This window comes from Penicillium psychrofluorescens (assembly GCF_964197705.1).
Source record: "Penicillium psychrofluorescens genome assembly, chromosome: 2".
NCBI classification, from domain to species: domain Eukaryota; kingdom Fungi; phylum Ascomycota; class Eurotiomycetes; order Eurotiales; family Aspergillaceae; genus Penicillium; species Penicillium psychrofluorescens.
The window spans coordinates 2169880-2195593 of record NC_133440.1 but is presented as its reverse complement, the minus strand read 5'-3'; the positions used below and the strand labels follow the sequence as shown (position 1 = coordinate 2195593).

At 53.6% G+C, this 25714-nt stretch overlaps 9 protein-coding genes across 9 annotated transcripts; 4 read left to right on the top strand and 5 right to left on the bottom strand.

Annotated features, from left to right (window-relative positions):
- Positions 1–1002: 1002 nt before the first annotated feature.
- On the bottom strand, positions 1003–6661 carry PFLUO_LOCUS3019 (transcriptional repressor proteinral negative regulator of transcription subunit 4; the record flags this gene model as incomplete). The annotated part of the gene is made up of 6 exons (XM_073780219.1): positions 1003–3179; positions 4034–5778; positions 5842–6210; positions 6273–6388; positions 6487–6553; positions 6609–6661. The coding sequence occupies 6 exons, from the start codon at positions 6659–6661 to the stop codon at positions 1003–1005; spliced, it is 4527 nt and encodes a 1508-aa protein (XP_073637097.1).
- Positions 6662–7067: 406 nt separating this feature from the next.
- PFLUO_LOCUS3018 (mitochondrial) lies at positions 7068–8066 on the top strand (the record flags this gene model as incomplete). Its single annotated transcript, XM_073780218.1, has 3 exons — positions 7068–7242; positions 7307–7956; positions 8013–8066. 3 exons carry the CDS (start codon positions 7068–7070, stop codon positions 8064–8066), a joined length of 879 nt encoding a protein of 292 aa, XP_073637096.1.
- Positions 8067–8471: 405 nt separating this feature from the next.
- PFLUO_LOCUS3017 (uncharacterized protein) lies at positions 8472–9943 on the top strand (the record flags this gene model as incomplete). Its single annotated transcript, XM_073780217.1, has 2 exons — positions 8472–8717; positions 8816–9943. 2 exons carry the CDS (start codon positions 8472–8474, stop codon positions 9941–9943), a joined length of 1374 nt encoding a protein of 457 aa, XP_073637095.1.
- Positions 9944–10301: 358 nt separating this feature from the next.
- On the bottom strand, positions 10302–13125 carry PFLUO_LOCUS3016 (uncharacterized protein; the record flags this gene model as incomplete). Its single annotated transcript, XM_073780216.1, has 7 exons — positions 10302–11430; positions 11479–11649; positions 11697–12331; positions 12381–12466; positions 12523–12788; positions 12852–12983; positions 13040–13125. 7 exons carry the CDS (start codon positions 13123–13125, stop codon positions 10302–10304), a joined length of 2505 nt encoding a protein of 834 aa, XP_073637094.1.
- Positions 13126–13685: 560 nt separating this feature from the next.
- On the bottom strand, positions 13686–14738 carry PFLUO_LOCUS3015 (uncharacterized protein; the record flags this gene model as incomplete). Its single annotated transcript, XM_073780215.1, has 1 exon — positions 13686–14738. The coding sequence occupies one exon, from the start codon at positions 14736–14738 to the stop codon at positions 13686–13688; it is 1053 nt and encodes a 350-aa protein (XP_073637093.1).
- Positions 14739–15201: 463 nt separating this feature from the next.
- Positions 15202–16700, bottom strand: PFLUO_LOCUS3014 (proline dehydrogenase; the record flags this gene model as incomplete). Its single annotated transcript, XM_073780214.1, has 2 exons — positions 15202–16060; positions 16111–16700. 2 exons carry the CDS (start codon positions 16698–16700, stop codon positions 15202–15204), a joined length of 1449 nt encoding a protein of 482 aa, XP_073637092.1.
- A 1352-nt stretch (positions 16701–18052) lies between these two features.
- Positions 18053–22226, top strand: PFLUO_LOCUS3013 (1-pyrroline-5-carboxylate dehydrogenase; the record flags this gene model as incomplete). Its single annotated transcript, XM_073780213.1, has 9 exons — positions 18053–18266; positions 18328–18480; positions 18569–18655; positions 18704–19506; positions 19559–19900; positions 20302–20448; positions 20512–20619; positions 20678–21039; positions 21098–22226. The coding sequence occupies 9 exons, from the start codon at positions 18053–18055 to the stop codon at positions 22224–22226; spliced, it is 3345 nt and encodes a 1114-aa protein (XP_073637091.1).
- Positions 22227–22401: 175 nt separating this feature from the next.
- On the bottom strand, positions 22402–23526 carry PFLUO_LOCUS3012 (uncharacterized protein; the record flags this gene model as incomplete). The annotated part of the gene is made up of 2 exons (XM_073780212.1): positions 22402–23064; positions 23131–23526. The coding sequence occupies 2 exons, from the start codon at positions 23524–23526 to the stop codon at positions 22402–22404; spliced, it is 1059 nt and encodes a 352-aa protein (XP_073637090.1).
- A 542-nt stretch (positions 23527–24068) lies between these two features.
- Positions 24069–25622, top strand: PFLUO_LOCUS3011 (uncharacterized protein; the record flags this gene model as incomplete). The annotated part of the gene is made up of 1 exon (XM_073780211.1): positions 24069–25622. The coding sequence occupies one exon, from the start codon at positions 24069–24071 to the stop codon at positions 25620–25622; it is 1554 nt and encodes a 517-aa protein (XP_073637089.1).
- Between the last annotated feature and the right edge of the window lie 92 nt (positions 25623–25714).

Genomic DNA, 25714 nt, shown 5'->3' with positions numbered 1-25714 from the left:
CCTCAGTATTTGATTGTGGAGAGTGCAATATGGACGGCGGAAACAAGGCTTGATAAGCGGCGAACGGGTCCATTGGAATAGTGTCAGCACCCTGTCGTTGCCGAGCAGTTGTAATAAGGTCAGTGCGTCTGTTGAAGTTGTCTGGGGCAATGTATGCATCCAAGCCGGATGCTCCCATGTCTATTCGGAAGTTATCGAAGAGTTCATCGAACATGGAGCCCGAAGGTGTCTCGCCGACGGAATTTGCTTGCAGAGGTGATTGAACTCCATAACCCGGCGTCTGCCTATTGCATGAAGTGAACGGACTGGAAACCTCAAATTCCGAAGTATCATCCTGTCTCTGCTGAGACGTGGACCATGATCTGAAATTCTGATGAAAAGAAGAGACGCAGGATAGCCGCAGGCGGCGACAAGCGTCACAGGGGGTGGAACGTGAATTGCACTTGACTCTGCGCCGGCGACAGGTGAGGCAACCGGCGACAGAGCGAGATCCCCGGCGCGCTGAAGTTTGGTGGCCCTCTGAATGTCTCATGGTGTGTCCGGATGGGATTGTCCGACAGTGCGGAGTTGACCATGTTTCTACCCCCACGCTCTAACCAACCCTGGAAGGCAACCCCAACCCTGAGGCCTCAGGCATCATCGACATTGTGTAGATTGCCTTGGATTGAAGCACAATCTACTTGTTGGAAAGCCGGGTCACATTCTGTTCACTACAGTTCTCAGGCTCACCCTAACTCTCAGACAGGGATATAGCTTGCCAAATCTGCCGAAGCAAAATCTGGAAACACGCTACGTGGACAGTTTCATCGTACTACATTAAAATGGACATCTACAGCATTCCGGACATATTGTTTAGTGGACATAGACATTCACGCTAATAATAGTACAAGTGCGAGTATCATACAGAGCCATCAATAAAAGTTCGGTGATAGCGTTGCGCTTGACACGACTGGGCAGTCAAAATAGACAGCGATGACAGTGGTGTTGTACTGCGCCAATCATTTACTCATCGTTGGATCCGATGGCCAGCGCCTGCTGCGCGAGCTTTTTGTTCCGCCGAAGAAGAGCGGAAAATTTCTTGTCCAGCGAATCCACCTCCTTGCGGGTTCCTTCTAGGTCTTTCTGCGACTTGCCTGCGAATGCTTTCAGTTCATCATCCGTCAGGGCCGCAAGTTCTTCCAAGTCGGGGTTGTTTCCAGACGCGATGGCTCCGCCGAGGAGGTGCTTGGCGGTGGCTGCGGCGAAGGATCGCACGGCAGCGGGGGTCGAGTTGACCAGCTCGGCAGTGTTGGCGACTGCCCAATTATGAGTGCGGGTTGTGTCGGCGTCCATGGCGGACAGCACATTCGGCGGCACCGTGGAGGCGGATTCGGACGATTCAGCCGCAACCAGCGCTGCGTTCGGGGACGTAACACCCAGTCTGTTTGACGTGTCGTCCACCCAGCAAATGTTAAATTTCTCGGGAGTCGCGAAAAGCGCTTCTAGACCACCACTGCGGTTGCTGGGATCGGGCCCATCCAAGGTAGGATCCACGACATCGTTCATTCTCTTCTCCAGCTCAATGTACTTATCCTCCTCCTCAGTCGATAGATGGGGGATCACGCAGCCACGCGGGGTGATCAGACATCGATTCTTGGTCTCGGTGCCAATGCGAACAAACTCCCCGCGTAACAAGGTCTTCCGATAATCCTCGGTCAACTCAATGGGATGCCTGAGCAGGTCATAGTCACCGGCAGTGCACTTCATGTCGACACGCTGACAGAGATTCGCGGGGCTGAACAGCGAAGAAGTATGGAGATTCAGTTCCCCGGACCGGTGCATAGCAGCAAGCAGTTCATGAAGTGGCTTCGTTCGTTCCAGGAAAAGATCTCTTATAGAAATCCCAGTGGCTTCAGAATCCTTCATCAACTGTTCCACGGTATTGTGTGAGCGCCACTCCTCCACAGGAGCCCTTTGCTCGACGGGCTGCTCTGGCATTGTAGGGGTCTTTGTCTCTCGGGTCAGTTCTTCCTTTCCTTTCGCGTTCTTGGCAAAATCAGATTTGGGTTGATCCTTCTTCTTCGGGGAAGACTTGTCTGGCTTGGCTGCAGTCACACTCTCTGGCACAGCGTCGGCAGCTACACCACCCGCCTCAACAATATTGCTGGCAGGCTTCTTGGTTTTGCGCTTTCTTCCAAGAATTGGAGCTTGCACAGATTCTTCAACTGCAGGAACGATCTCGACCTTCTTTGCCTCTGCTTCTTTGGCCTTCTGTCGCCGCTCCTTCTTGGCTTGGCTCTTGGTAACGGCCCGAACTGGAGCAGAGCCAATACGGCTAGAAGCAGGAGGCGAGCTGGCGCGAGACACAGAACCGGACGCATAAAAGTCAGCCTCTGACCCAAATTCAATCGGAGTATCCGAACGACTGTTGGATGAGATGCTTTGTTTGCGGGATCTTGCGCCACCCGTTCCCGCAAATGATGCGACAGATGGAGCAGTCGGGACAGGTGGAGGTTCAGCCTTTGGAGTGTCCACCACACGCAGAACACGAGGTTGACGAGAACCCGAAGAGTCAGAGATTCGCGATGCAGTAGTAAGTGGCGTATTCGGGCGCGATCCAATTGCAGAGCCTTGAGCAGGAACCGGCTCATTCTTGGCAGGATCAATTTCTTGAGGCTGGACAGCACCAACTGACGTATTAAGCTTAATCGGGCTCAGCTTTTTGAGGGGCGACAAGTTCGCCTCAGAGCCAAGTCTAACACCGGAATCATTCTTGCCAGGGGCGATTGAAAAGTCGTCCTTGAGGCGGCCTCCAGTCTTGGTGGCAGACTTCGGCACGGGCGAACCAAACGATATCTGAGATGCATCTTTGACATGACTAGAAGGACGTGTTGTATTAACACCGATGGGAGGGGTTGAAGGGCGTGACAATGCGTCGTCATTTTTCGGGGTACCAAATCCAGAGGAAAATTCTCCACCCAGGCCAGGGGGCGGCATGGGAGCAGGGGATGAACGATTCGAAGCAGTCAGGTGGTCCTGAAAGGTACCCGGTCCGGGATGAGCGTGGGGTACCGGCAGACCAGGGGGTAGATTTGGGGTTCCGGCGCGCATGGACGAGTCGCTGGATTTGAGAAAGCCAAAACTGTCGACAGGCTGGCGTTCTTTCGACTGCATACCGAGCGGAGGAAACTCCTCATCCACTAGAAGACCCTAGTCAGCGTTGGTTCTTCGCACTCAAATCCAGTGATTCGATGAGTGAAAGGTTTCCCCAAAATGGTATTGGCAGAGGTCAACAGAAGGCGACGGAATCTCACGGTCAAGACAACTAGGCGATCGATGACAGGCAGCGACGACTAATCGGGGATACAGAACAGCAAACAATGGTGATTACACGATGGGTCCCGCTCGATCAGGGTCAGGTACAGAAGAGGGCTGGATATCTATGCAAACCGCGGGTGTGAGACAAATTTTTTTCAATAGCGTCCTGCTTTGGTTTGAAAAGACAGGGCAGGGAGGTCTTAACGTACATTAATCCATGATCGGGCCATCTGGGCAATCATCAAGACGCCACAAATAGCAGATCGAAGCCCGAATGCAAAATGATTAAAAGGGATGAACGAGAGCCACCGAACGGGAAGGGTGACCCAGAAGACATGCGAATATGTCCATGAAATGGAAGGAAACCTTGAACCAGACAAGTACAGGAATAAAGCAAAACAGGAAAACAATCAAGGCCCATTGCCAGACGCCAAAGACAAGGCTAGCTCGTTTAGAGCCGTCTGCCTCGTGAGAGAAGAAGAAAAAAAAGGAAAAAAAAAAAACAAACGAAACAAATCGAAATGCAAACCAGACACCATGGGGGAAGAAATGATATCATGTCATCAAGGGATACAGACCCGGTAAAACAATAGGGAAAAGGACCAAAGAAAATCATGAACCAACGAAAGGCAAAGAAATAGAAAGATGCAAGAACGCAGAAAGTTGGGGAGTGATGATCGCGACCTTCAATAGCGACCGATTCCGCTGCCATATACCATCGAAGGATTGTACCCACCTTGGCCTTGACTCCCGTACAACGCTTGCCCAGCACCAGCGTTCGCGCCGACCTGATGCATTCTCGCTTGCAAAATGCTCGGGTCCGCAAGATCTACTACACCACCTCCACCGGAGGAAGTGTTAGCATGTCTGTGCTTCTTCCCCTTCTTCTTCTGCTTCTGTGGGCCACCAGATTCAGGATATGCTCCCATCTGGGACCCGTAGAAAGAGGCGAGAAGGCCATTTGTAGGAGTCATGGGAGGTGGGGTATTGTGCTGTTGGAGAAAAGGAAACAGGGACTCACGCTTAGTATTTTCCTGGCCTTGCAAGCCACCCACATTCGTGCCACCTCGGCCACGCAACAACTCGCGCATCAATTCCGGTGTCGCTTCTTGCTTTCCGATGTTCGATCCGAGTCCAAGGTTGTTGTTTGACGTGAAACCATGTCCTTGTGCAAACATCCCACCTCCGCTAATGGGGGGCGTACCCGCTGTCTTCAAACCTGGAGGGGGACCTTGAGCACCACTTGCGTAGAAACCGCTTGCAAGAGCCTGTTGGGGACTGGGAGCGGACAGGGGGTTTGGGGTTCCGGATTGCATCTGACCCAACAATCGCGGATTGGGGACGTTCTTCGAACCGGCCTCGTTGGCAAAGGCGAAACGGGACGACTGCCGATTCTGCGCCTGTAAGGCATTGAACTGTGCCATCTGACTATGTAGGAGACTTTGACGAACCTGAGCAGCTTGATCCAAGGCAGCAGAGCTCAAGGGATCAGCTAGACCAGCCTGCTGGTTGCTCGCAGATTTCAGTAGCATCAATTGCTGTTGCTGGAGGGGGGTTAAGCTGCGGCCTGCAAGATTCAAACCTTGGAACTGGTGGCTCGTAGCAGAAACAGGGGAGCCGACAGTAGAGTTGTCTGCAGTGCCTTGCTGGGAAGGTGGTTGAATAGCTCCGTGAGATTCACGGCTTTGACGACCTCGGGGTACATTGGCCTCTTCTGGTTCTCCACCCAGTTGCAGGCTACCGGCTTCGGGCCCCTCATCTTCAGTGGTAGACTGAAGAAGCTCATGCTCACGCTTGACCCGTTCTTGCTCAACCTTCTCGCGCATTGCCCTTCTCTTCACACCCCCGTACGGATCAATGAAAGACGGGTAGTTCAAGATCATGGCAGCTTCATCTGGCGACAACTCGGAGGCTGAGAAAACAAACTTGAAGTCGGGAGACGTCACTGCTTTCAACAGACTGTCAAAAGGTGTTTCCGCTTTGATAGGACCTTGGCGAGACGCGGTTGTCGACGATCGAGTGGGGGGCAGCGATGGCCGTTGAGCCTCCTGAATAACCGGCGAAGGTTTCTCACTGCGCTTGTGATCTTCAGTAGAGGTCGCGATTGTGGCGCTTACGGGTCGTGGGCTCTGGGAAGCCTGGCTCCCGGTAAGACTGGCTCGCCTCGTCCGACTGATGGGAGCGTTGGTGTTCGCCCAGCTTGCGGATGAGGGCAAGGCCGGTCCATCTAGAACACCGGGACGGCCACTGATGGAGTCGTCTTTACTCGGCTGACGGCGTATGGGATTGGAGATGGGTTGGGTGGCACGAGCACTGGGATGCGATGGGCGTTGGCTGGACAATGTGTTCATCGACGAAAGATCCTGACGACTGTAGCTATCACTGTCCTCTCCGGTCTCATGCAAGAATGTGCAGTTGCGATTATTGCACTGCTCATTGCGAAGAAAAGACGAGCAATACTTGGTCGTTCCGTATTGAGCCCTGTTAGCGTCGAACAATGTTAGCACAGGTTGACAGTCATTTTCGGACAGCACATTATCTTACCTCAGTACCCGATCACCGTTCGCCGATCCATCCACGGCAGCGATGCATGTAGCGGCATCGAGCTTCCGCGAGAACGTAACGTAGACACCGATACCCTGGTTGGGGTTGCCGCCAGGCTTCGCTTTGCTGACCACGATCTTTTCGATATCCCCATATTGTCCAAAGTAATCCCTTCCACGAAGAGTTTGGAGAAGCTGGCTTTCGTCGCGTATCGTCGGGTTGAGGCCGATCACGTAGACCAGGTTTTTCTGGACAACGCGAACCCCAGCCAAGTTCTTTCGGCTGGAAGCCTCGATTTCTCGTTTCTCTGCCTCCTTCTTCTTTGCCGCCGCGGCCTTGCGGTGTTTCAAAGCCAAGTCTGCTTTGAACCTGATGCGAAAAGAGGATGTGAGCAGAATGATAAGGGCAGGGATGCCGGGGGAGAAACTCACTCATCCGCATTTGGAACCTTGTACTCGATCGTACTGTCGTCGTAAGAACGTCGGCAGTTCGGGCATCGACCTTCCTCGCTGTGGGTTTTGATATTGTTGTAGCAGAATTGGCAAATCTATAGAGAGCAGGGTATCAGCGGTTGCACGAAGGAAAACGAACGCCAGGTTCCTGCAGAAGGACTGGCGCATGCTCAGGGGGTGTCATAGAACGTACCTGATACCCACAGGGACAGGGCTTGAAGTTCTTGTCCGAGAGATCGAACTCTTCGATGCAAAGGGGGCTAGCGGGATGTCAGTGCCACAGTCGCATGTTCTGAAACCCAAGGTAAAACGTACCAGAACTCATCATCGTCGTCGATGACTGAGTCGATCTGTTGGCGACTAGACATGATCACGGGAGATCTGTGATAGAGCGAAAGGCGAAACAGAGATCAACCGTCGAACAGACGGGTGAAAGACGAGGAGGAGAGAAAAAACGCGCTCGCCTGGAGACGATGGGTGAAAAGAAGAGAAAGAAAGGGAAGTGAGAGAGGGAGGAGAGTAGGTGGAAGGAAGGACGCGCGAGACAGGCGAGAGATGATGGGGAAGGAGGTTGAGCGGCGAAGGAGAGAAGAAAGGGAAGGAAAAGAAGCGCGGCTGCATTTTGCTGGCATTGCCCGATCGCGTTAGGTCCGACGGGTTATGTCAGCTCCGCACGTGACCACATCGCCCAACTGAACTCGACTCAACTCCCATCACAACTCGTGCCCTTTCCCTTCCAGTTGCGACCGCACCTGCCATTGCCCTCCCGCCACCATGGCTTCTGCACGCTCTTTGATACGATTGAGCACCGGCCGCTCGGTGGCTTCGGCCTCGAGATCCTCAATGGCCGGCCGTGCCTTTTCCTCGTCTTCCCTGCACCACGCTCCTAAGGCGTCGACTGCGCCGGGCACACCGGAGCCTGAGAACATGCGGCAGGCCCAGCGTCCGCGTATGTGGATAACTTCAATCGCCATTTTCCCATTCAATTGAACTGACTTTTCTTTGTCTTCCAGCCCAGGGACCCCTGCGCGCCCCGGTCATCAACCCCACGGACAAGTACCAGGACAAGGCCGACAGCCTGCACAAATATGGACAATATGTCATGTCCTGTCTCCCAAAATACATCCAGCAATTCACTGTCTGGAAGGATGAGCTCACTGTGTACACCGCCCCAGCGGGTATTCTTCCCGTCATGAGCTTCCTGAAGAACCACACAGCCGCCGAGTTCACCCAGATCTCCGACATCACCGGCGTGGATTTTCCGACCCGCGACCAGCGCTTCGAGGTGGTATACAACATGCTTAGTGTCCGCTATAACTCCCGCATCCGCGTTAAGACCTACGCCGACGAGGCCACCCCGGTGCCCAGTGTGACAAGCCTGTTTGAGGGTGCTCTCTGGTACGAGCGTGAGGTGTACGACATGTTCGGTGTCTTCTTCTCGGGCCACCCCGATCTGCGCCGCATTATGACCGACTACGGCTTTGACGGTCACCCGCTGCGCAAGGATTTCCCGTTGACGGGATACACCGAGCTGCGGTATGACGAGGAGAAGAAGCGCATTGTCATCGAGCCGCTCGAGCTCACCCAGGCCTTCCGCAACTTTGAGAGTGGCAGCACTGCATGGGAGCCTGTTGGCGCCGGTCAAAGCCGGACGCCCGAGTCGGTATGTAAAATCCCGTTCTGACGTGGGGAATCATCGCTAACTCACCGGACCTATAGTTCAATCTTCCGACCCCGAAACCCGAGGAGAAGAAGGAGGAAGAAAAGAAATAGAAAGGCAGTGTATGCGTATTACTTTCCTTGCCATATTTGTATGTACATACCAGTCTGCGTTAAATCGACGGTCATTCCACGAACGTGGTCTCCAACTCCAGAGGTTCGCAATGCTGTAGATTTCGTAGTTCTTTTTGTGAATTTCCACTATCATTACCAACAAGACAATTCACCTAAATCTAGCCCATTAAAGAGTCATCATAAGTGTCGCATCTGGTGTGTCGGGACTGCTACTCTCATCGGTCTTGGCACATGATTCGCCCCGACCCAAAAAAAAAAAAGTTACCCGGCACCTTCTTTCTTCAACTCAACCAAAACCACCGCAACAACCACTCTCACCCTCCTCTCAATCGCAGTATTTGAATATATCGGATTATTTACTCGTGCGATCTAATAACATCCACCATGCCGAAACGCAAGCTCTCCGAGCTCAACGGCCCCGCGCGGTCCAGCGACACCCGCAAACTCTCCATGCAGGCCGTACGACTGACACACAAGTTCGACCTCGGCGTCCAGATTATCACCCGCGGCTTGAAGGTAGCGCGTGGTTTCGAGCGACAGAAACTGAGCCGGCGTGAGAAGACGGCAAAGTCGCAGGAGAATGCTTCCACGACGTTGTCACGGTTGGCGGAGGAAGTGAAGGCTTTGAAGGTGTGTTTCCAGGTGCTGCTCAGGGTTTTACGTTGACAACCTTGTCTTTTAACCTATGTGGTGAACCTTTGCTAAGTATTGAGTTTATTTGCCAACAGGAACTCGACTACCATGTTACTGCAGAGAAGTACCTATTCAAACAGCTTTCCAAGACAAAACGGATTGCCGAGTCATCTGCGTTCGGCGAGTTTCAGGAATCGAAGAAGATCGCCACGGAGGGACCTAAAAGCACTGCCGAAGCGAATATCCAGGCCCGACTGTTCAAATCGACCCCCGTACAAAAAGTGATGCCGGATATCATGGCTGGAATTCGGACACTGCTGAAGTTAGAGGAGGTGCCGGCTGGAAAGCAGCAGAACACCAAATCCAAGACGGATACGGCACAGAAGGATAAATCAGCACGCCGGAAGCCCGAAGAAGTGGAATCCGAGTCATCGTCAACGGAGCAAGAGAAAACCAAGACCGACATCAAAAAGAAATCTCTCCCGACTTCTGAGCGCATTCTTCAATCGGAAGAAGATCTAGACATCTCCGGCGCAGAAGGATCAGAAAGCGATGATTTTGCCCAATTCGACAACCTCGTGGGTGGCTCAGACTCGGAAGACGAAGACTCCGCAAACCACGACCTCCAAGCCCAACACAACCCCCAAGCAACAACAGCCGACGACATCTCCATCTCATCAGTCTCCCGCTCTCCCTCTCCCTCGCACTCATTCTCCGCCGCAGAAGACTCCCCACCACCACCAACAAAAAAAGCAAAGGACAGCGCCAAATCCTCCAAAGCCCCAGCAAAAGACACCACATTCCTGCCATCGCTAATGATGGGCGGATACTGGTCTGGCTCTGAATCCGAAGCAACAGATGACGAAGCTGCAGCAGGGCCACCAAAGCGCAAGAACCGGATGGGCCAGCAGGCTCGGCGCGCGCTATGGGAGAAGAAATACGGTGAAAAAGCGAACCATGTCCAGAGTGAAATGAAGAAGCAGAAAAAGAACAGAGATAATGGGTGGGATGTTAAGCGCGGTGCTATGGGTTCCGGGAGGCGTGGTGGACGGCCGCAGAATCGCCGCGATGAACAAACGGGTGCTAATACTATGCCTTTGGGTAAAGGAAAGAATGCGGCGCAGGATAGCGGGCCGTTGCATCCTTCTTGGGAAGCGAAGAAGAAGGCGAAGGAGCAGGCGTCCACGGCGTCGTTTCAAGGGACGAAGGTCGTGTTTGATTAGGATCCTCCTAGAAACCAGGCTTGCCGCCATACCCAAAATCTTTCATCGCCGCCTACCTGAACATCGGGGGACTCAACGATGTGACCTAACCTCCTCAGGACGCGATATATCGCCGAGGTGCAGTCGAGTACAAGAGCGATTATCTACATGCAGACCGGGACTGCTTATTGTATTCTTTTTGCATATTCAGCGCTGAGTAGCTTCAGACGGGTCCATTGCATTATAAATATTCTCTCTCACCAAGGCTATAAATAACCAAGTACAGACTAAAATGACAATAAACATAAAATGGTATACCGGCCAATAAACAAACCAAGCAATGACAGAAACGCTGAATGCAAGTCGACAAAACACAAGATCACTCATTCATAAACTGCATCCAGTGTGGATCAGCAGCACCTTCATTCTTCCCATTCGAACCCACCATGCCAGGTGGGTGAGTCTGCGCATCAGGCTCGAAGCAGGGGATCGCTGTGAACTCGCCCAGCTCCTGCGGAAAATTCGACACGAAGTGATCGAAGCCAAAAGTTGGCATTTGAGATAGGGACTGCTGGGAGATTGAGAAGTTATCTGAGAGTCCGCTGCTGGGAACATCTTCCCCCAGGAAATCCTGGTCTGGGCCCATTATTATGCCTGGATCAGAGCCGTTGCGGCTGCCAGTCATTAGTGCTGTCGGCGGTGTTACGGCCAAACCGGGTACGGCCGCGGCGGCTGCAGCGGCGGCGGCAGCGGGTGCATGGAGAGAACTCAATCCCTGATGGGTGGATGGATCACTGACAGCGTAGATTTCCTGCTGCTGTCTGGCGATGGTGGATGGGGAGACAGGCCCGGTTTTCCAAAGCATCTCCCAATTCTTGAAACGGTCGTAGGCAGACTCACTGCTCCCATTGCTTTGGGTCTGCTGGGTCTCGCTCCACACTTCTAAACGACGAATGGCGCGCTCTAGCGCTTCGATGACGCTGACAGCTGAACGTGCTGAACCAACGCCCATGGACATGATCTTGATCAATGAAATGCCCTGCTCCAGGGCGGCGCCAAGTCGCTCAGTCCGTTTGGTCAGACCTTGTGCCAGGATCACTAGCAGTGCAGCACGGCAGGAACTAAACTCAGTGAACGAAGCACGAGCAAGTCCAGTCTCGTCACGGAGAAGTCGGCACAGATCAATGATTTCCAGGGCTGCCTCCACACAATCGGTGACGAGGGCCACGCGGTTCTTGGAAAGACCGGATGGACCCTTGTACATGGGCGCATGAGGAAGACCCTTGATGTTGCTGAAAAGGAACGGTCGTCCAATGAAGACTCTGGTCAGACAGTAGTCCAACTTCAGGTGGACATTGGAGCGGAACAAAGGCTCTCTGGGATTGAGATCGCGACAATTTGTTTCTTCCGGTAAAGTCGACCACCACTCGACCAGATGTTTGCGCATGTTGAGTAGCCGCTCAAGACAGTCCTGTTGCTGGGCTTTGCGGCAGGTCCGGAGAGAGGTGCTGTTCGAGTGTTAGTCTGAGTAAGTGATAAAAGGGGGGAACGCCTACATTTCATTCGAGACTTGTCCAAGCTTTAACGTCAATGTGATCAGGGTCAGCATGTTCGTGTGGTTGGACGGCTGTCCTGCGGGCGTTAGACCAGGAAAATCCACTGGGGGCGGTGCGTCGACGTCAGAATCAGCTAAAGAAGCTGGTCTACCATGAAGAATGCTGATCCGTCTGGGCATTGTTAGGGTTGGGTTCAGAACTCTAGAGGCAAGACTCACTTCTCAATTGTATAAGCCGTCCAGAAAACTCGATTTCGCACTTCAATTATCCGTTGCGAAAGCCCTTCTCCATGGTATCTCCGATGCATCCCATTCTGAATTGCCAGCTTGAGAGCCAGACCGAAATATGTATAGCATAGCCCCGATGTGTCAAGCGGGAGTAAGTATGTCCCAATCAAAAGACACGCCTGTACACTCCGGACAGAAGCTGTGGCAATGATATCTGGTAAAAGCTTGGACGCAACTTGATAGAACGTCAGACCAACCTCGTCCTCCGAGAAATGGTGGTCCTGACTCGCCGCAGAATTATAGGGCAAGCAATTCACCGGGGTGGATGATTCCATATGGGCAAACTGCGTGCCCACCGCTAGAACCATCAGGATAGCGCACACTGCTCCGGCGTCGTCGGGCAATAGATCGTCCGGATTCGTATAGCAGACAGCCAGCTTCTCGCGGAGCCAATCTTCTTCAATGTAGAAGTTGTTTGTCTGCGCATATTTGAAGAAGATCTGAACCAGGAAATCGGCCACGTATCGGGGTGGGAGACAGGTAATTGATGCCGAGACTAACGAAGACCCAGATTGCAGCTGTGTCGATCGCCATCGTTCCTCAAATGGCTCTACTTCGGTGGTCGCCTGGAAACCCAATTAGCACAGATCCTTTTGGACACTCGAAGTGACTCACTTCTGGTGCCGCCGTCTTCATCCACTCGTCAATCTTCTGCCGGATTTTCATGGAGAAATTCAAGTAAGAGAACTCGCCGGAGTATTCTAGCAATACCCAAATCAGCCCACCAAGTCAGCCTCAAAGCAACATAGCAACATACGGGTGGTATTATCAGGCAAAGCCTTGATAGTGAAATCCTCCTCGTCAATAGCCAAATCCTCCATGTCAATACCATCCATCTGATTCGAGAACACATCCGAGTCCGAGCCCCGGTGTTTGCCTTTCAAGTCCTCGGCGACCTGGCGCAGGGAATGGATATCGAAGGTGCTATTAGGCATATAATGCGACAGGATGCGTTCCATGAGCCGCACCCTCTCGGCCTCGGCAATATCATGACGATTCAGAGTCGCCGCTCGCTCCAGGAGCCTATGTTGTTCGCTAGGCAGTCAGACAAACCAACGCGAATGGAAAACGAGGGGTCGAACTCACGAGACACTCGCCGACCGGCCCTTCTCGCTCTGATCGATATGCGTGAAGAGACATTGTCTCCGATAGCGCAAGCACCGGCGACAAGGGACACCACCCTCGCATTTCTCTTTTACTCTCCGGCAGCCGTCACACCTGCGCGGAATGCATTAGCGAACCCGTGCGGGCACCACGGGGAAGAGAGGACATACGCTCTGACTGCTCGTTTGCGATTCTCCTCGGCTACGCGCGGGCGCTTCTGCTGGTGCTGCGCCGGAGTCGACGCCGGGTCATCCATGGCAAGCAAAATCGAGTCACAGAGAGCCGACCGACATTGCGGAGGTGCGGAGCCGAAGCGGAGACAGAAAGCGGTGCGCGCGTGGAAATAGTCCCAGACTGCGGAAGCCGAGAGTGCCGATCGAACTATGCGATCACTCCAAGTTGGGTACGTTTGTAGGCTGGGCAGGTAGTTGAGGAACTGAGTGGTGGTTCTGTCGGAGAAAAGAGGAAATGACAGAAAAGTGGGAGTTTATCAGCGGTCAGATAATGCTAATGGCCGTAGATTCATTCTAGGGTTTCTTTTATTCTACTTCTCCTACTATGTAACTACTATTGTATATTCCTCATGATGCGCATGTTTCAGATAGTACGCCTGCTCAAGGGGCAGTGCTTGCAAAAGCGCCCCAGACTATAGGCATGGGGGCTGTCAAACACGAGGTGTGGCTCAGGAACCATGGGCCGATCTACTTCGAAACAGGCATCGCTAAAGCATCCATCCTTGCTGAATTAGGCAGGTGAGAGGCATGACAGCAGCCACTTGACATCAGATCTATACAAGCGAGCCGATCTTTACTTCCGTCAGAATCCCTCAACGTGCGTGCCCAGGCCCATCTCGCGCCCAACCTCCAGCACCTTCTTCCCCACCACGAGATCCATGAGTCCCATGCCCACACATTTGTAGATGACATTGCAATCCGAGCGCACGTCCAGCGCACCGTCTGGCCCCAGCGCCCCCAGTAGATCACCCATCTCAGTCAATTGGTCCTCTTGGATCTGCGCGGTGATGAGCTCGCCTGCTTCCTCGAGACAGGCTGTCTTGGAATCGACGTAGATCTTCCCACCCCCGGACAAGAGCGTGTCGGTATCAATCTCATGCATATGCGGCTTGTATGAGCCGATGAGGGAGATAAATCGCTGTTTCGGAGCAGCTTGAAGCGCCGAGAACGGGAAGTTCGGCGCAGGCGATGGAGTGCAGCTGAAGATCACGTCGCAGGCTGCTAGTTCCGCGTTGAGTCGGGACTCGTAGTCATCCACACCCTCCTGGGCGAGCGTAGCAAAGTCCACATGCGAATGACTCTGGCGCAGAGGAGCAATGACGTCGCGCTCCGTTTCCTCCAGGCGCTTCCGACCCCGGTTCACGAAGGTGATGCGACGGATCTGGTCCGGGTAAAGCAACAGAGCCAGTCGCGCATGCCATTCTGCCTGGCGACCAGATCCGAAAATAAGAATGGACTCTTTAGAGAACGCTGTACACCGCACGAAGAGGGTCATCGTGGCCAGCGCCGTGCGAAAGGCCGTCACTTCCGCCGCAGCGAGAAGACCCTGTAAGCGACCCTCTGGCGAGAAGACATTGATGACCCCACGGATCCCACTGCTGCTGACGGTGACGATCTTGATACCGGTGCTGGCAGTGTCCGAGACCGGCATGAACATGCAGGTGTTCTGATCTTTGGTGGTGAACAAAGTGCGCAATGGCTGGTGGATGAGCTGCTCCGATGCCGGAACGGTTGACTTGGACTCTACGGAGATGGCAGTCAGGGCTTCACCGAGTGCGGTGATCAGTCCATGGCCTTGTTTCTGAGTCAGGCTGCGGAAAACCTGGGCCACGTCTGGCTCGGAGAGGACGTGCATTTTGGATTGAGAGTGGGGTTGGGCGTTGGCGGGTTGATGTGTTTGGGGGATTTTGTGAATCAAGTGTTTGAGACGGTAAAGATATACTTGTCTGTGTCGATAGATGGTTGTACCAGACAGATTCTCACGATGGTCTTGCGCAAGAAGGTGGATGTACACAGTAGGAAGTGTTCCGCACATCGGATGTACGATCCGCGCGTTATCTCGGCGGGGTGGAATCGCCCAGAATGCTACAACTATGATTTGTGTACAATAATTATTCTACTCGGGTATCCCATTGATCGTAAGAATAAACTTGAATTGCTATTATCGTTGGCAGCCATAACCCTGGAGCAAACACGCTAACACCATCTATAGGATGCATCCCAAACGCAAAAATGCAATCAACCGCAACATTGAAAAAAACCTCTAGTCGTCCGCAATGCAGCAAAAAGAAAAGAAAAAGATGTGAAAGAAACCCGTTTCAGTTGCCACCTCCGAGAATCGCCCGGCAGCGGCGCTTCAACTCGCTCATCATGGCCAGCTGGGACTCCTTGGTGCGTCCGACAGCCTCGGTGTTCTCTACAGCCCGCCGCATCAAGAAACCCATACACTCCTTGACGGATCCCCACGTCAGCAGCTTGTAGACATGCGGCGCCTCACGCGGTGTGGCACCGACAGCGGCTTCGGCACTTTCGAAGCCCTGCACCAACTCGCAGCTCACTTCATCGGCCATGCCTTGCAGCTGGGCGTAGCTCAGATCCACATTGTAGTTTTCGCCACGGGTCGTCTGCAGCATGCGCAGGGCGTGGGCCTTCTTCACGGATTCGCGGTTGTGCGTGGCGATGATGACGTTCACAGATGGCAGTTCAGTGGGAGTATCCTTCGTAGGGGGCTGGAGCACAGAGTTGTAGCGACGAGTCAGGAGAGCCTCGACAACCTCGTCATAGCATGCGTCCGTCTTTTCTTTTTCCGCCCAGATCAGATTCCGCGGCTCCGTCTTTAGATAGGCACCGCGGACGAGTTTGACACCCAGCGTGTATCCTTCGCGCCGGGAAGTCTCAAGGTGACGGGCCAGAGTGGCGGGCGTAGAGCGCAGGTAGGCCTGGTAGGTACCGTAGAAAGTGGCGCGGCCGGGGGTCTTGGTGTTGCAGTATTTCTGGTACTTCATGATCCAGGCCTCGATGCCAGGCTGCACAGCTTGCTCCTCTGCGTCGACGAGCAGACGCACACCGCGGGCGACAGCCATATCACAGACTTTCTTGATAGAGACATCCATGAATTCGGTTGGTGGAGCCTGCTGCTGCAGCAGGCGGAGAGCATCGATGCCCATTCCGGTGAACCTAAGGATCCCGTTAGATAGATTACCAAGAAAGGTGAGAGATGACCTTACTTCAAAGCAATGAAATCACCTTCATGGGCCATATCAACAGTGGCCAAAGTGCCATTCAGCCACATCTGGATCTCCGCGCGTGCTGCCTTTGCATCATACGCAGCATCCTGGTTCTCGCCCACCAGAATCTCACGCGCATATCCCAACAGAACACCACGGCAGCCCAGAGACTTGATATTCTGAATCGACTGCTGCACCTCGGCCTTGTTCTCGCCGGCATTAAACTGCTTGTAGATGGTGTGCTTGACCAGCATGTTCAGCAGTGGGTTTTTGGCGACATCCCACAGCGCGGTGCGTGGGTGCGCCAGGTGAGACAGGGCATAGATGCATGGCTTGAGCAGGATGGGGGATGACGAAATAGACAACACCAGCAACGATCTCAACACGTTCGCCAGCGGCAACTTGGCCAGCGGCGCGGCGAGAGCCTGACGCGGCGGCGGGGCAGGAGTAGGCGAGAAAGGCTGCCAGAGCGGGCTGGTCGACGTGGCCGCAATCGAGGAGCGGGTGTTGCTCGTCTCACTGACGAACCTCTTGCCAGCCCGGCAGGGCGCAAGAAGGGAAGCGACCTGTGGGCGAGGTACAGCTTTCATTACTAACTTTTGCGGCGGGCGGATTATACTGGTGATGGAGGGGACAAAGAAAAGAAAAGAAAAGAAGAAGAGTTGCCAGAGAGAATTATGGTTGATATTCAGGACTTATCCAAGGACGCTGGTTGGTAGAAAGTCTTGTTGAGAGCCACGGTCGAGCGAACCTGATATGTAGGCCCAAGCAGGACTAGTTATCCTACACTTATTGGATAAGTGCCGGTGGCAACCGCCTGCCACCGGTACGGTCGGCGAGAGGACGATGACACACAGGAACCACAAGGTCGTTTCTAGTTCGGAATATCGGGAAACGGGGGCACTACTATGGCTGACCGAGTATACCTCTGGCCGACTGGGACATCTTCCCCGAACAGCCAGGCGGGTTGCCCGGGGCATACAAACTGCATGAACTGCCACCCTGATCCCTGGCAGGCTTATCTTACACCTGGTCTGTAGGGTGTTGGTGTAGGGTGTTGGGGCCCGAGTTCCTATACGGCCACGGCCCGGTTGCAGATTGGGCGGTTGATAAGAATGCCAGAGTGACCGGCCCGGTGGTGGTGTCGAGGAGTCACGTGGAGACGGCTATTTTCGGCGGGTTGGTTGACCACGAGGTTTCCCATTGGATCATACTATGTTCATGGCCTACCTATTAGTCAATTCTTGCTGCTCATCGGTGAGATACACCGATAGGTACAATCGCTCAACCCGAGGTTGATCTCTGACCACCCGCAGATCCGCACAGCACTGACTCGCATCTTAAAACCAGCCACCAATCAAACCGCTTGCACCCCGGCCCGATGGCACTAAGCCTCACCCGTACCGGGAGACGACAGAGTATATACCAACCCCAGTGAATGAAGTCACTATCATAATAGTATATTTGTAAAATTCCCCGTTATTATGTCATGATGATTGTCAATCCCACCCATAGGACATCCCCCGAGCGACCCCTAGAGCCGAGGACAAGCGCCGATCGGGCTCCAGTGTCTCGGCCTGGACACCCCCACACACAAATGGGGCGCTCTTTCTAGAAACGGTGAAGGTTTCCATGCCCCTGTCTGGCTAGTCCTGGGGAGCCTCGTTTATGTTTCTTCCCCACAAATCAGACTCATGCTTCTCGCGGTCTTTATCCCTCAACCCCCTGGGCCATAATTCAGTGGCAATTGTTTCCTCTCTCTTCTTACGCGGGGAATCCGGTCCGGGGAACGAGAAGAATAAAAAAGAGCACGCTCCACCCCGATTTCTCGGTCAGTTGGGTTCTAGGGAGAGTTAGAGTTTTTTTCCCCATCTATCTTTTTTCTTTCCCACACTCAGTCAGCTACTTCCGTTTTGACACTTTTGCAAAACTCCTGCCCACCATGGAGACATCACCGAAAGGTCTGGAGGAAGGCCTACCGGACACTCCCCCGGAGTATAATGACGAGAAATCGATGGGCCAGGTGGATCCCATGCCGAACTCGCAAACCCACCGTGGATTGAGCTCCCGGCACATCCAATTTCTGGCGCTGGGTGGTTGTATTGGCACGGGCTTGTTCGTGGGAAGTGGTGCATCGCTATCGACCGTTGGTCCTGGTAAGTGTCTTCCATGAATAGTCGTTAGGAAGATGTGAGAGCTAATCATCTTGACTTGAAGCCCCTCTGCTGATGGGATACATTGTCATGTCAACTGTGGTATACTTTGTCATGAATATGCTGGGCGAAATGACAACCTACCTGCCTGTCCAGGGGGTCTCCGTCCCGTATCTCATTAACCGATTTACGGAGCCGAGTTTGGGGTTCGCCATTGGTAAGTCCCGGTGGTGGTGAGTGGTGGAGATTCGTTCTAACTATGTGGTCAGGGTACAACTATTGGTACTCCTTTTCAATGTTGCTAGCATCAGAAGTCACCGCCGCCGGATTGGTCATCCAGTATTGGCCAACCTCCGTGAGTGTGGGTGTGTGGATTGCAATTATCCTCGTGGGTAAGTAGATCATTTCGAGATGTATCTGTCTTTGTCTAACGAGCCCAGTGATTCTCGTCCTTAACATCGTTGCCGTCTCATGGTACGGTGAGGCGGAGTTCTGGTTTGCGTCCCTCAAGATCATCGCCATCATCGGTCTGATCATCCTGGGCGTGGTGCTTTTCTTCGGCGGCGGCCCGAACCATGACCGGCTTGGATTCCGATACTGGGAGCACCCGGGCGCTTTCAAGCAGGGATATCTCGTGTCGAATGTCAACACCAGCCGTTTTCTTGCCTTCTGGACAGCTTTGATCAAGTCCGGATTCTCGTTCATCTTCTCCCCGGAACTCATCACCACCGCCGCCGGAGAGGCTGTCGCCCCGCGTCGCAACATCCCCAAGGCGACTAATCGCTTCATCTACCGCCTGTTTGCCTTTTACGTGCTCGGAAGCTTGGTAATCGGTGTGACTGTTGCTTACAACGACAAAAGCCTCCTCTCCGGTGTGGCCAGCGGCGGCTCTGGTGCTGGCGCCAGTCCGTTTGTCATTGGCATTCAGAACGCTGGTATCCAGGGCCTGAACCATGTGATCAACGCTGTTATTTTGACCTCTGCTTGGTCCTCGGGGAATTCTTGGGTGTACGCAGGATCTCGTACGTTGTATTCGCTTGCACGCGAGGGCCAGGCCCCGAAAGTGTTTACCCGCTGCAACAAGAATGGCGTGCCCTACGTGGCTGTTCTGATCACCTGGGCGATTGGACTGCTCTCCTTTTTGAACCTGTCGAGCTCGGGAGCTGATGTTTTCTACTGGTTCACCAACATCACCACCGTTGGTGGGTTTATCTCCTGGGTTCTGGTGGGAGTTGCTTATCTGGTTTGTTGCCTTTCCCCCATTTCTGTGTATTATACTGACAAGATACCTATAGCGTTTCCGCAGTGCCCTAAAGTTCCACGGTCTCCTCGAGTCACGACCATTTAAAACGCCCTTCCAGCCATGGGGGACGTACTATGCCATGGTGATGGTGGGGCTGCTGGCCATCACCAATGGCTACGCGGTGTTCTTCCCGGGCTCCTTCACGGCGTCGGGTTTCCTCGTGTCGTATATTGTGTTTGTCATCTTTTTCGTGCTCTATCTGGGCCACAAGTTCTGGTTCAAGACGCCGTGGATGGTCAAGGCGTCTGAAGTTGATATCTTCTCCGGTAAAGAGGAGATTGACCGATTGAGTGAGGAAGACTTTGAGAGACAGCCGCGGAACTGGCTGCAGCGGGTATGGTGGTGGATAGCTTAGATGAAAGTGTACACTATATATTTCTCGATAGATAACTAGAAGAATTCTCATTGCTCTCTAAAGAATATGACAAAATGGCAAGTATTTGGTACTTACTTCTGCCCCACAAGGTTAATCCCACCGGCCAACCAATCGTCAGTGCCGGCCCGGTTGTGCCACCCGGCACGGCTGCCGGCTCCTGCTCACTCGCCGATGTGGACCCGGCCACTCTTGTACTGTGTTAGGTACTGTGTACCTTCAAGCCGGTGGTAGCCGGTACTTCGCATCACTCGTGGTTTTGTACCCCGCGTGCTTCTCCAACGGACACATTCTTCTTCTTTACTTCTCGTTCTTCTCTCTGCACCTTCCACTGTTGTCTTCCTGGTTTATTGTATCTCCAGATCTCCAAGATGCAGTCGGTTCTCATGCGTGCCAGAGCTCCCTCTATTGCGCGGTGGCAGTCATTCACCTCGCGCGTGTCTCCAAGCTCGCGGGCCTTGGGCACGTACGCGACTTTCAAGATTCCGCAGATTAACAACGAACCGAACGTAAGTTATTGTCCTAGAAGCAATGGCAATTTTGGCTCTCTCTTTCTAACTATGGATTTTTAGAAGCACTACGTGCCTGGCTCACCGGACCGCAAGGGATTGGAAGATGCGCTCGCCGCCACCAAGAAGAATGCTCCCCTCACCGTACCTCTGGTGGTTGCCGGGAAGGAGGTAAGTGCTTGGTCGACGAAATAAGATACATGTAGCCATCTAACCCGATTCTCTACAGATCAAGAGCTCTCAGACCTTGACGCAGACCAACCCTTCCACCCACGCTCCGCTCGCCACCTACTCCAATGCTTCCAAAGCTGACGTCCAGTCCGCCATCGACGCGGCTCTGGCTGCTCGCAAGTCCTGGGCTTCAACTCCCTTTGCAGAACGCGCCAGCATCTTCCTGAAGGCCGCGGATTTGATTGCGACCAAGTATCGGTATGAAATCATGGCTCTGACCATGCACGGCCAAGGCAAGAATGCCTGGCAGGCCGAGATTGACTCGGCTGCTGAGCTGGTCGATTTCTTCCGATTTGGTGTCAAGTACGCCGAGGAATTGTATGCGCAGCAGCCTGTGCACCATGCGCCTGGAGTTTGGAAGTGAGTCTCTTTTTTTTCTTACCCCCATAAAGACTACTTTTTGCTAACTCTACACCAGCCGTCTTGAATATCGTCCCCTGGAAGGCTTTGTCTATGCGATCAGTCCGTTCAACTTCACTGCTATAGGTGGAAACCTGGCTGGCGCGCCCGCTTTGATGGGCAACGTTGTGGTGTGGAAGCCGTCGCCATCCGCCATTGCCTCCAACTGGCTGGTCCATCAGATCCTGCTTGAGGCCGGGCTCCCCAAGGATGTCATCCAGTTCGTGCCTGGCGAGGCCGAAGAAGTGACCAGCACCGTCCTCGGCCACCGTGATTTTGCTGCCCTCCACTTCACAGGCAGCACGGATGTCTTCCGTATGCTATACGGCAAGATTTCTCAGGGTGTGGCGGATGGCAAATACCGCTCCTACCCTCGGATCGTCGGCGAGACTGGTGGCAAGAACTTCCATCTGATCCACAAGTCGGCAGACGTTCGCAACGCGGTGGTCCAGACCGTGCGTGGGGCGTTTGAATTCCAGGGTCAGAAGTGCAGCGCCACTTCCCGCGTCTACGTTGCCTCTTCCATCGCGGACTCGTTCATGAAGCAGCTGGTCGAGGAGGTGCAGAAGCTGAACGTTGGTGAGCCATCTGAGTTCACCAACTTCTGTGGCCCTGTCATCCACGAGGGCTCGTTCAACAAGCTTTCTGGCGTCATCGAGGAGGCGAAGAATGACCCGGAGCTCGAGCTGCTGACTGGCGGCACCTACGACTCCTCAAAGGGCTGGTACATCCAGCCCACCGTCTACCGCACCTCGAACCCAGACCATCCCCTTCTTTCGCGGGAGCTATTCGGACCCGTCCTGGTTGTTCACTCGTACAAGGATTCCACCGAGACTGATTTCACCAAGATCTGCGAGAAGATCGACAACAGCAGCATGTACGGCCTGACGGGATCCGTGTTCGCGCAGGACCGCGAGGCCATCCAGGTTGCTGACGACGCGCTGCGCAACTCGGCCGGGAACTTCTACATTAACTGCAAGAGCACCGGTGCGGTTGTCGGCCAGCAGCCATTCGGTGGTGCTCGTGCTAGCGGCACGAACGACAAGGCTGGCAGTGCCAACTTGCTGTCGCGCTTTGTGAGCTTGCGCTCTATCAAGGAGGAGTTCTGCCCGACCTACACCGTTGCCTACCCCAGCAACGCTAACTAGAATAATTCTTTCATGTTGACATTGTATGTCTTATGATATACGGGCACCATCTTGCATTTTACCCCCGGCGTTATGTTCCTTCCCTAAAAGGGAAATCCAGTGGATTGTTTCAAATGGTGGACAAGGCTTTCGTGTATAAAATTCCATCCATAGTCGCAAAAATGGCCGGTTGTCTCTATTTATTGCAATCAGTGGCACAGCTCTTTAAGAGCTTCTGCATATTCTCCATAGCCTTCTTCGCAAATGCGTCCATCTCATACTTCTTTCCCTTCCCCTGCGGACCCGCATCAAAGATCTCCATCGAGAACCAACCCCGAAAGCCCGTCTTCAGCACCGCCCTCGCCACATCCTCGATGGGCAAATATCCTCCGTCATACGGCATGGGTCTATAATCATGACTCCACCGTCCACGGGGTCTCAGTCCATCGATAGTCTTATCCTCCAGCGGCGGAGAGACCTTGTATGCATCCGAGATCTGGAGCAGATAGATCTTATCCGCAGGCACGGAACGTGCGAGCTCGCACATGCTGGCTTCAAACCGCTTGCGCAGCTCCTCTTGAGAAACATTCTCAATCAATCCGGACTGGGTGGTCGGATCGCCCCATTCGCTGCCGCCTGTCTGGAACGTGTCGAGACACAGTCCGACGTTCGGCCTGTCGACGGCTTGCACGACTTCCCAGACGTCTTTCCAGCCCGGTGCGTGCGTGGACCAGCACCAGTTCTCATAGGCGAGGCGGAATTTGTGCTTGGCCAGCAAGTCGGCTAGTTCGCGGAGATCAGCGACAATGGTGTCGCGCGCCGTGGAGATTTTGGAGGCAGGTGTATCCGTCGCGCCGACCTATATCCCCACAAACAAGGATTAATAGCGAATCTTTTGGAATAAAAAGAGAAGGAGATTACATACCTGCAATATATCAGTTCCCACCACCTTCATAATCCCAATCCAGCCAAGCGCCCTCTCAAAAGCATTCTGCCTCTCCGGCGAGCCCTTAGCCCAGCCCTCGAAATTTGCAAACGGTTGCAGCATCATGACCTTCAGTCCATTCGCATCGCATAATTTGCGGATCTCTCGCGTAACCGTCAAAATCTCGGCATAATTGTCCGGCTCGATGGAGTGGCCTAGCACGTGGGAGCCGTAGTCGATTATGTCGGGGAAGGAGAGCTCGATGGCGACGAAGCCTGCCTGAGCGATTGCTTCAAGCTTGCGCGGGAGGGTATCACTGGGGCCGCAGCCAATTGAGCAGGTGGCATAGGCGAGGGGGATGCGCTGGAGGGAGGAGAATTCGATGTTGGAGGCCATGTTTTTATTTTCGAGTCTGGTGATTCCCTGGTGAAAAGGAATGGCCTGGTTCTGGCACAGTTGCCACGAAATATTAGGCTAATTTGACAATTGATATGGCGACTGAATTTTGCAGGAATATTGAGCTTCCTGTCTTGGTGTTGGTAACAATGTTTCATTCTGCGTCCATCATGATGCAATGGGTTGTTGTTAGGATGTCGTCAAGGTTGCATCATTCGTCTCGTCAGAACAACCATTCTCCTATGCTTGCTGTTTTGGCTGCACAACCTGAATTACCATCGGACAAAATGTTCCGTCCAGTACTTTGTGCCAGGGATTCCACCCAGACCTTCAGGGTCGCCTCTCAAAATACTGATTGGCCGCCGTGATGTAAACCGCTCGTTAGTAGCGACAACAACGCGGAATGCAGACCCGATTGCCACCAACTATTTGCTCAAGAGATAGATGTCTCCCACTTGACAGTGTAAAATGCTCTGCTCTCGGTGAATCTGACCCTCCTGTGCACTTGTGAAATAGCACCAACGAAGGTAAAAATATCCAAAATGCCATCCGCAGAGCCACTGAAGAGGTTCAAGCGTATTGGAGTTGTGGGCGCTGGTAACATGGGCTCCATGATGACCTTTGCCTTCTCAGAGATGGGACTCGACGTCTCAGTCTGGGACGTGGAAAAGAAGAACGTCGATCAGATTATGGAGTGGACCAAAGAAGCGAAAAACGTCAATGGCAAGATCGAGGGTTTCTACAAGATCGAAGAGTTCACCAAAAGCCTTGAGGGCAAATCAGAACGGAAGCTATTCATCTTCTCTATCACACACGGCCATCCCGCCGACTCGGTTTTGAGCATGATGAAACCTGACTTGAAAAAGGGTGATATTATTCTCGACGGAGGCAATGAGAACTACCGTCGGACTGAACGGCGTCAAAAAGAGTGTGCGGCTATTGGAGTCAGTTGGATCGGCATGGGTGTCTCGGGCGGATATCAGTCTGCACGACATGGACCCAGTCTGTCTCCTGGGGGAGATGCGAAAGCGCTGGAGCTCGTCATGCCTCTCCTGGAGATGTATGCCGCCAAGGACCGCAAGACTGGCACGCCGTGCGTGACGCGAATCGGCCCCGGAGGCTCGGGGCATTTTGTCAAGATGATCCATAACGGCATCGAGGGTGGCATGTTGTCGGTGCTGGCTGAGGCATGGTCCTATATGCACCATGGGCTGGGGATGGATTACGACCAGATCGGGGACGTCTTGACCAAGTGGAATGAAAGCGGCGAGCTGCGAAACAACTACCTCATCCAGATCGGCGCCGATATGTTGAAGAAAAAGAGAACCCCCAAGGGCGACTACAAGGGCGAAGGCGCCGACCGAGACGATGGATACGTGCTGGACGATGTCCTCGACAAAGTGGTGCAGGATGATGATGGCACCGAGGGTACACCCTTCTGGTCGATCATGGACTCTGCTGCACGCCATGTGGCGTGTCCGACTCTCGCCGTGGCACATTACCTGCGCGTCGCAAGTGGCAATCGGGAGGAGAGACTACGCGTATCCAAGAAGCTGCACATGCCTATTCCCAAACCAATTGAGAAAACCCAGGACCATAAAGCCGTGGTTGAGAACCTCCGTTGCGCGGTTTATTGCTCCTTCCTCGCGTCGTTTTGTCAGGGCCTGGAGCTGATTGCCCGCGCGTCCGAGGACGAAGGCTGGGACATTGATCTCGGCCGGTGTCTGCAAATCTGGCGCGCGGGCTGTATCATTCAGTCCGAGTACATTGCCGACCTGTTGCAGCCTGCGCTGACATCAAACAAGCGTCTCACCAATATGAAGTTCGTGGATGAGGTGGCGCGCGAACTGCACAAGAATTTCGATGCGCTGAAGGAGACCGTCATTGAGGGTACCCTGTCGGATCAGTATATCCCCGCCCTCTCGGCGAGCTTGGAGTATCTCAAGTATGAGGGTGGTATGGGACTGCCGACCAAGTTCATGGAGGGCCAGATGGACTACTTTGGCGCCCATGCCTACAACAAGCCGGGCATTCCTGGTGAAGATCCGGGACCAGTCAAGAAAGGGCCGCATCATTACGAGTGGAAGCCAGCGTAGATTGGGAGAATAGATCTAGCTGCACAAATTGTACACCTTATGCTGGTCCCTTCCTTAGGAATGCCGTGCCCTAGCTCTATAGATCAGATCTG